General features: G+C 39.6%; 1 protein-coding gene across 2 annotated transcripts; it reads left to right on the top strand.

Annotated features, from left to right (window-relative positions):
* Window positions 1-2,074: 2,074 nt before the first annotated feature.
* LOC128384090 (endothelin receptor type B-like) lies at window positions 2,075-8,536 on the top strand. 2 transcript variants are annotated; one of them, XM_053343669.1, is made up of 7 exons: window positions 2,075-2,552; window positions 3,005-3,132; window positions 3,630-3,828; window positions 6,178-6,330; window positions 6,426-6,559; window positions 6,716-6,824; window positions 8,125-8,536. In XM_053343669.1, the coding sequence occupies exons 1-7, from the start codon at window positions 2,079-2,081 to the stop codon at window positions 8,170-8,172; spliced, it is 1,245 nt and encodes a 414-aa protein (XP_053199644.1). In that variant the 5' UTR covers window positions 2,075-2,078; the 3' UTR covers window positions 8,173-8,536. The 2 variants fall into 2 exon arrangements, with proteins under 2 accessions (XP_053199644.1, XP_053199643.1); XM_053343668.1 differs by having other exon boundaries at window positions 8,081-8,536.
* Window positions 8,537-9,493: the final 957 nt, after the last annotated feature.

Raw genomic sequence — 9,493 nt, 5'->3', positions numbered from 1 at the left:
CATTGTGGAAACCTTCCTGACATGTAATAAAAATGTTTTAGAAAAATGTCACTTTGATGGCTGAGACTTTTAACTAGATGGTGGAACTGTGTGAAACCGACAGAAAGAAAGAAATCTCCTGTTAAAATACATTTAAATCAGAAAGTAAGGAAATGGTTTCAGAGATAAACAATAAACTCTGACAGGGAGCAGGACTTGGTGGTGTAATAAACTGAATCTGGAGTCTGGCATCGCATCAGTTCAAACACTCCTGTAAAGTCAAATTTGCCGTTCAAAAGCAGTATTAAATTTTACTGCCTCAATTTCCACAACATTGTTTTTATCAACTAATTCCTAAGTGGGAAAAACGTAGTTAAAGTTCAGAGTCACTTCATGGCAGTGTTTACGAGATGTTCCACTGTAACCTACTGAAAGACCTGAAGAGGAGGAGGGAGGAGAGGAGAGGAGAGGAGAGGAGAGGAGGTGACGAGAACGGGGGAAAAAAGTGTGAAGAGGCAGCCAATGAGAGAGAGGGATGATATTGGAGGGAGGAGAAAGAGGAAATGAAGAGGAGAGAGAAGGAGGAGGGGGAGACACGGCTATCAGAGAGAGAAAGTCAGACTTTATTAGTTTTGTCTCAGCCATACAGAGCACAGTCGTCTCTTATTCGTCCTCTTTCACACTGAAGCTAAAACTTCTCTTGCTTTTCATTTGTCTAAAAGCAACAGAAGGACATAAAGAGACATAAAGAGGTGAGATTTCTTTTACATTTTTCTCTTGTTGCTTGAATATTTCATCCAGATGCAAATTTGTTTTTCGAGGAAGAGGAATTTATTTCCAAAAGACGGAAAATTGTTTGAATGAGATATATTTAACAAAACTGTACAGAATCTATATCTAAAAATATTTACTTTAAGTCCATTTTGTCCTGTTAAACTATGTGGTTGGATTGTGACGAGTCACAAGAAGTTTAATTTATCATGTCTTTTAGTTTTTACAATAAGGAAAATTACATGTAGACAAGCCATAACTGCTTTTGTCCTGCTGCAATGATTCGTTGATTAGTTGCCAACTATTGAAGCTTCTTATATGTGGATATTCTCTGGTTTATTTACTTCTATGACAGTAAAGTATCTTTGAGTTGTGGACAAAAGGTTGTACCTTGGACTTGAGCCCACTGATGCTAACATTCTTTCAAAATAAACAGATAAAAAGATAAAAACATTTAACGATTTACAGTCCAATCCATCCAGAGTTTGATTTTGTAACAAGAACATTTATGAAATGAAACTGAGGGAGATGCTGGTTAACCCTGTTTTAATCAATATTTCTATCAATATTGAACTATAGATTCAGCAGGTGGACAGAAACACGACTCCTTATGAGTGATAGTGTTGCTCTGTAAGTGCTGAATGTGGAAATAAGCAACTGTTTGCTTTTAAGTTGTTTCTGCTGCAAATCATCTGTCATGTGTCGTCACATTTAGAAAACAGACTTTCCACAATGTTTTAACATGTTTTTAACTATAAAAAACAAATAAAATGGTATAATTAGTAACAGTGCTATCTGTCATTCTGTTGCTAATCAATCACTTACTTCGTTTGCATCTTGCTTTCCAGATTTTCTCACCAGGTTCATCAGAACACCAGGAACACCTTCTCTCCTGTCTGGTCCCATCTCACGCCAACCGCGAGAACATACTTGAAAGCTGAATCTGGAGTCACAGCTTTTTCACACATTTTGGAACTTGTTTTGGAATCATACGAGGTTCTAGAACTGGTTCCGGAATCAGACGAGGTTCTAGAACTGGTTCCGGAATATGTCCTGCAGTCAGACCAGGTTCCAAACCGGGTTCCAAACCGGGTTCTAGAAGCATAGCAGGTTCCAGAGTGGGCTCCAGATACACAGTGGGTTCAGGATTCAGTTTGGGAGTCTCTGGGGTTGTTTCTGGGGTCAGAGCAGTGGATCCAGATCTAATAATGGGTTCCAGAGTTCCCTCCATGTTTACTGTGCTGCTGGTCATCTGGTGTTTGGCGTTTTCCAATCCGGTTGGTTGCCACAGTAACAGTAACGTCTCATCTGAGCTGTCTTTATCAGAGATGATGATGTCAGACCTGCCTGGTTTGTATAGCACGATCCCACCACTGTTAGCGGAGATGGACCATAGAATCCAGAACTCAGATCAAGAGCCATATGAAGTGCAAGAGACTGTGAACAAACCTCTGTCCTCTCTGGGGTCTGGACCTGGAAACTCAAAACACGCCTTTGAGTTGAAACACAAACGTGATAAAAAACCTCAGTTGTCTACCTCCAATTCCTCCGTAGCAGGTGTTAGGCGTCCCGTCGGCCTCCCTAAATGCCTGCGGACCACATCAATCCATACATCCTTCAAATACATCAACACGGTGCTGTCCTGTTTGATATTTGCTGTGGGGATCATAGGAAACGCCACTCTGCTGAGGATTATCTACCAAAACAAAAGCATGAGGAATGGACCCAATGCTCTGATAGCCAGTCTGGCTCTGGGAGACCTGATCTACATCGCCATCGACATTCCCATCAACCTCTACAAGGTACTTTAGCAGGTTGTATTATGTTGTGTTTATATATTTGTTTGTTCAACCTTTAGAAAGCCCTACTACTTTGTATTGAAATAAGCTGCCACCACAGGAGGATTGTATTCAGTATGTTTGCTATGACTCATCTTCCCACTACAATAGGGCCCCAGGATATGGTGTTTGTCTCTGTAATTTATAAAAGCGCATTTTTTATATATTTTAAAGTAGTTTAACCTTGCGATAAGACTAGGATGGACAGATTAAAGGAGCAGAAATGGGTACACAGCATATCCCCATGTTGGCTGTGTGTGTTGTCTGTCTCACTCTGGAGGTTGAGTGTTGCACTGATAAAAGCACCAAAATATCCCAATGACTGTGATAACACACCACACACACACTGGCACTGATATCACTCACGTAGGCTGTATGTTAATCTGATAATGCTTTATGTGTGTGTGTGTTTGCAGCTCCTGGCCATGCAGTGGCCATTTGCCGACAATGTCTTCGGCCTCTTCCTCTGTAAGCTGTTTCCCTTCCTGCAGAAAGCTTCAGTCGGCATCACCGTCCTCAACCTGTGTGCTCTCAGTGTGGACAGGTAACACACACAAGTAATTACTATTCCCTTTTATTTAGTTTATTTTGTATGGCACATCTCAGGGAAATTCAGTGTTTTACATAATGCATTAAAAACATGAAACACAATGTAAAACTTTGTAAAATCATAAATTAAAAGGACAGAGCCTTTTGAAGGGAACATATGAGAAGTACAGTCAGGGTAGATAAATGAATACCAAAGGGTACGAAGACATTGGTTGCCTACAAAATAGATTAATTCCCATATTTTACCTATAGATTTGGTTATTTAATATATACACAAACAATGTGTGCTATTAAAATCTGTACAGTAAAAGAACCAAACAACGTTATTTTGCTGCATTTCTCTGATTAGTTGATAAATACATTTGCAACCAATTTTGATTAAGTCATTATGACAATTGTGCTACTCAGTATTCATTTTAACAACTGACAGGATTCCTTCAGCTGACAATTTCCAAAGATGAAATAAACTAAAAACAATACCCTCATACTCAGGTATCGTGCAGTGGCATCATGGTCAAGAGTGCAGGGCACCGGTGTTCCCACGGTTACCGCGGTGGAGATCGTGGGGATCTGGCTGCTGTCCATTGTGCTGGCTGTGCCCGAGGCCGTCGGATTCAGCATAGTCACCTTCAACTACAATAACGTCACCCTAAGGGCCTGCATGCTGCAGCCCCAGACGCCCTTCATGACTGTGAGTGTGTCTGTGTTTGCAGTACGTGACTGGAAGTGTTTGTGTTTGCATGTGAGGAGGAAAGGAAAGGGAGAGTGTATACAACATGTATATGTTATGTAATGTTAATGTTAATGGACATCTTGGCTCTGTACACGGAGCAGAGTTGTGGGTGGAAGCCATGGCAGCTCCTGTAAACCTCCTTACAGGTTTAATACAGAACTGAAGGGTTTTAGGATTAGACCACTGCAGAACTTGTAATGGTGTTTCAAGGAACTTCTGTTTAGTTTTCCTCCAGCTTCATGTTGTAACAGAGATTTACAACCTTTTTTAGTCAGATGCTCCACCACAACTTTTTCAAATAAACTCAACTGCCCCTTCAACAACACTACCAAACATGATCTAAATGCATTCATTTGAATAGATTTTCAACTAGACATTTCAGGACATTACGTATTATAAGTGGATATTATTTCAATAATGTTCAATATTAATCTTCATAGAGTTCAGCTGTGAATATTTCAGTTTTGTCTAGTTTTCTACTGCCACATTCAGTGGTGGAAACAGAACATTTCAGTCACTACTTTAAGTTTCAACACTTTAAGAATTTAACTGTTTATCCTTTAGGTAATAATTTCAGACATTTATTTGTACTTTTTTAACCAGTTATTAGAAGATGTATAACCAAATAAAGTTATTGTTTTTCCAAGAGCAACCCCCTAACCCTAACCTTGCATAACATCATCACATTACACAACATTTTGTATGACCTCTTTGCTATGGTGCAGCTTTTGTTATGACAACCTTGAATAAATATATAAATTAACTTTTCAATTTGGCATCGTTTATGTTAAGGCATTTTATTTTAATTCTAAAAGTTAAGTGAATGATATAAATTTGAAAGTTTTACGAGCTGACTTAATTCCCATAAGACAACTTTCGGTAATAACAAGTTAAGCAGAGGGTACATTGGGGGGCTTGATCTGGACTCATCTAAACGGATGGACAGCGTCTCCAGGGAAACAGATTGGACTCTTTTGCCCATTTCCGCAAACTTTTTGATGTTGTGTTTCAGGGCGAAGTCTCTTCTGTAATTCAGATAGTTTAAAACATCATTTCCTGTTTATGTCTCCAGGTCATGACTGGGCTAAATGCTCTCAGCCCAGGCACTCAAATCTTAATCACGGTCAGCTGACCTGCTATCACTCTTCAGACAACACCAATGTCAACAAAAACTGAGAATGTATGAGCTTGTAGAAGTGTAATTAATGGCAGAGCTGTTATATTGGATTGAGTAACTTCCCATACATTTCTAAAGGCCGATCTGTGGGTAAAATGGAATAAAACCAAGAATAACCTTATAAATAAGAATATGCCAATGGTTAAAATGTTCTCTATTATGGAAGAAGGTTTAGAAAGGTTGTTTTCCACCATCAGAGTGAGCTGAAGAATGTAGATGTTGAACAGTAGAGGCACAAGAATGGAGCCTTGAGGAACTCCACGTCATGTCCATACACCCATACATGTAGTTACCAGCCAATACAAAGTAGTTCCTATATTTAGTAAGTAGGAGAGGGTTTTCCAGTCTGATCAGCAGTATGTCAAACAAAGCAGCACTGAGATCATGTCGTACTGTACTATTGTGTTTAAGTGGATGTCATTCAAGACCTTGACGAAGAGCAGTCTCAGTGGTGTGATGAAAATCTTGTCTGGAAAACATCAAAATAGTCGTTGAGTGCCAAGAAGCTGTTAAAACTTGGATTTTCGCACTTTTCTTCAAGGCCAAACGGAAACTTGTTGCTGCCTCCTTTATGTCTGTGCCGGACTATGGTGTTGTTATAGGCATGCATTCATCTTCACAATGCCTACATGAGCTGGATACTGTCTACCAAGGATCACTGAGGTTTATTACACATTTTAAAACCCTTACTCACCATTGCACTTAGTATATTTGGGTTGGATGATCTGCTTTGCTCACTCATAGATTTAACCATTGGCATATTCTTATTTATATGGTTATTCTTGGTTTTATTCCATTTTACCTGCAGATCGGCCTTTAGAAAAGTATGGGAAGTTATTGTGTTTTCTCTAGGAAACTTATTCTTACTATCTGTCCCTAAAGCCTGTACTCAATTGGGACAAGGAGTGTTTAAGTGCGTTGCTCCCTCTGCTTGGAATCAGTTGCACAATTACCTGAATTTTCGGAAGCTGGTCCCACTGGATGCAATTAAAGTAATTCTAAAAGGCTCGAAGGCAGGCACACTGATTCACATTGACCCCAGATTTTAATCTCAATCAGACATTTCCTGGTTAAATGAATAAACCCCAAATCTAAACAATGCTCTGAAAGTGTGTTTCTCTGTGTTCCAGTTTTACCGGGATGCAAAAGACTGGTGGCTGTTCAGCTTCTACTTCTGCGTTCCTCTGGTTTGTTCTGCTGTTTTTTACGGCCTGATGACTTGTGAGATGCTCAGACACCAGAAAGGAAGTCTGCGGATCGCACTGAGTGAACACCTCAAACAGGTACACACACAAATGTATTCAGTACGATATGAGGACCATGATTTATGATGACAGTGTTACACAAGCATGTTTCTGAGGTGAATTTCTCTCCACAGCGTAGAGAAGTAGCTAAAGCTGTGTTCTGCCTGGTGTTGATCTTTGCTCTGTGCTGGTTTCCACTCCATCTGAGTCGCCTGTTAAAGCGGACCGCCTACAAATCCCATGATGTACACCGCTGCGAATTGTTGAGGTACGAGCCTTACAGTTTTCTTCTTATAGTTTTTTGTACTTGTGGTTGTCATCTCCTCTCTTTCTTCACAATCATCATCTGAATGATCAATTCATCTCATTTTACCCTTTGTACTTCCCTGAGTTTTTAAACCTATGTGTTCTTCTGTTGTTGTAGTTTCCTCTTGGTGCTTGACTACTTCAGCATTAACATGGCAACCATCAACTCCTGCATCAACCCCATAATCCTCTTCTTCGTCTCCAAGAAGTTCAAAAACTGCTTCAAGGTACAAACAAAGAAACAAATACAGTAGTTTTGCTTTGTGGTTGAGTGTGTGAAAGTTGAGGACAGTGAAGAGCTGAGACTCTTTGCTTTTCCCCCAGTCAGTGTGACATCACAATGAGGTCACGGGGTCAGAGGGCATGAGATACAGATGTAACAGAGACACAGAGAGAAAAGAGGTTATCAAATGTTTTGAGATAACAGACCTCTTAAGGGTAGACAGGACAGTCCAGACATCTAATCATAGAAAGGTTGTGACCTATGATAAAATACTTGCGGGAAGTGAGCAGTAACATGTTTGGTTAAAGGGGCAATCCACTATCTTTACATATAAGGGTCAGTTAACCCGTTCAAACAGTTGTCTCGTGTCCTCTGAGGCTCTGAAGGAGCTTTATTAAGTCTGAGAAAATAACCCTGAAGGAGTCATAGTGATGTCATCAAGGTTTTCTCAGCTTGGGCTCAGGCTACAAATTTAGATACCCTCAAGTCTCCGTTACAGTTCTGGAGTTTAAAAGACATGAGGATTAACAAGACAGGGAGGGTCAGATAGAGTTCCTAAATGGGAGGGGTTTTTATCCTTATTCTGTATATATGTCTGTTATTTTGGCGTCCTTAACTAATTGAAAATACTCCGATGTTGCAGTAGTAAACCAAATGTGGTCTCATAGTTGATGAATTTACCAAAAAAGTAACCCAGAAATTAAAAATGACCTGATGAATTCAAAGTTTGATGATTGGTTTTGGGCTAACCCTAACCCAAAATGCACATTGTCATTGGAGTCTTGAAGTTTTATGTTTTCAGTCTTGTACCTTCAACTACTTACCAAAAACCCCAGATATTTTCCTAATTCTGCTGCCAATCCAAGCTGTAGAAGAACTCAAACTTTGGGTTACGTAATACTGTGGCACTGTTTAAAATGATGCTTTTGAATCACCTTATGTGAACTATGGCGTACAGTGTCTATCTATCTATCTATCTATCTATCTATCTATCTATACAAACCTTGGGACAAGGTATACTAGGGACTGAACGATAGGATATCTCTGCGTCTTTTGACCATTCTTTTTATGTATTTTTCTGTCTCTTGTAAGTCTCCAAACCTTAAATAGTAGTGCCTTACTAAATAGCTGGAGTACCCCTTTAATCAAACTCTGTCTCTCTCTCCCTCTCTCTCTCTCCCCCTCTCTCTCTCTCTGTCTCTCTCTCCCTCTCTCTCTCTCTCTGTCTCTCTCTCTGTCTCTCTCTCTCTCTCTCTCCAGTCCTGCCTGTGTTGTTGGTGTTATTCTGGCTCTCTCTCTAACAGTATGCTGCCTCTCCACCATGGGACGAGCCTGCAATACAAACACACTGACCACTGAGGGGAAGTGAGAGATCTGCAATCAGCAGTTCAAACAACAACAAGGACGCCTGACGCGGACGCTGAAAGAGACATTGTTGTGTTTGGGAGAGAACAGAAAAAGATGGAGCGAGACTGTGTGTGTGTGTGTGTGTGTGTGTGTGTGTGTGTGTGTGTGTGTGTGTGTGTGTGTGTGTACTGTATGTGTGTGTGTGTGTGTGTGTGTAAAATGGCAAATAAACACCTCTATATCATTCATTTTTACCTTTTGCATAGTGTATTTATTCAGTTCTAAATGGGTCTTTTTATTAAATACAAATTACTTTATAGTGGTATATAGTTGTGTGTATTTATTATATTTTATGTGTAAAATACACAACCTATTTGACAATGACAATGAAAACAAGTCTGAAGTTTATAGCTTCACTAGCGCCATCTAGTGTCTGAAATGTGTATTACATGCCAAAATAAATATGAAGCTGCTGACAGAATGAAGAACATACTGATTATTTTTCTGTTCTTGGAGCCTCAGCTACAAGTGGAACAAAAAATATGAGACTTATGTAAATGACTTAAAACTAGTATTAGCGTTTTTTGTTGTTTTTCTTAATTTTTCATGCCTGTATCAATAAAACTGTACTCTCAAAGCTCTCGTGAAGATTGGTTTTGCTTTTTCACATGTGTACATACTAAATTGCAGACACTTTATACTTCAATGCTAAGTCCAATAATCTGCTTTTACTAATTTTCCAGCACACTGCCCACAATTAAGAGTTGTTGTAAACACACACACGGTCATATGGTTTCCAGCTGAAGCTCTCTACACTGTAACACACTCTACAGCAATGCTTTGAACTAAATGCCTCGTCACCATGTCAACAAGCTCACAATGGCAATACAGTCCGGGCCAAAGCTGTTGACAAGTTGTGATTATCTCTTGCTGTGGAAATCATATAGTTCAAGTACAGCTGTTTAACTTTTGTATTCCTAGGGCATTGTTGGTAAAGTGTGGCTCCGAAAAATCCAAATGTCAAATGTACAAAAACAGATTAGTCAGCAGCTAGTGAAGGGCCTTGCTGGTAATTTGGCCCCATACTGGGTTTTTTTTACCATTAATTGGGAGCTTTGTCCTTTGGATTACATTTGTTTGGACAGCCTACTCCTCTGGTTTGTAATAAATTGCCACTACAAGAGGATTTTATACAATATGTTTGCTATCACTCAGGTTCTGATTACAAAAGGACCGCACAATATGGTGTTTGTCTCTGTCATTTTTGTTTATATTGTGGTTTTTGTGCAGTGGGAGAAAAAGTATTCAGATCCTTTGGACTTTTTC

The sequence above is a fragment of the Scomber japonicus genome, chromosome 22 (assembly GCF_027409825.1).
Source record: "Scomber japonicus isolate fScoJap1 chromosome 22, fScoJap1.pri, whole genome shotgun sequence".
Classification (NCBI taxonomy): domain Eukaryota; kingdom Metazoa; phylum Chordata; class Actinopteri; order Scombriformes; family Scombridae; genus Scomber; species Scomber japonicus.
Note: the sequence above shows the minus strand (reverse complement) of the source record. Positions and strands in the feature narration are given on the sequence as shown.

What these genes read in the sequence shown, in the direction of transcription:
- LOC128384090 (XM_053343668.1), top strand. Translation starts at nt 2,079, where the DNA reads ATGATGATGTCAGACCTGCCTGGTTTGTATAGCACGATCCCACCACTG. An exon ending in TTCCCATCAACCTCTACAAG is followed by an intron (nt 2,553 to 3,004) that starts GTACTTTAGCAG and finishes GTGTGTTTGCAG; the next exon opens with CTCCTGGCCATGCAGTGGCC. An exon ending in CACCGCTGCGAATTGTTGAG is followed by an intron (nt 6,560 to 6,715) that starts GTACGAGCCTTA and finishes CTGTTGTTGTAG; the next exon opens with TTTCCTCTTGGTGCTTGACT.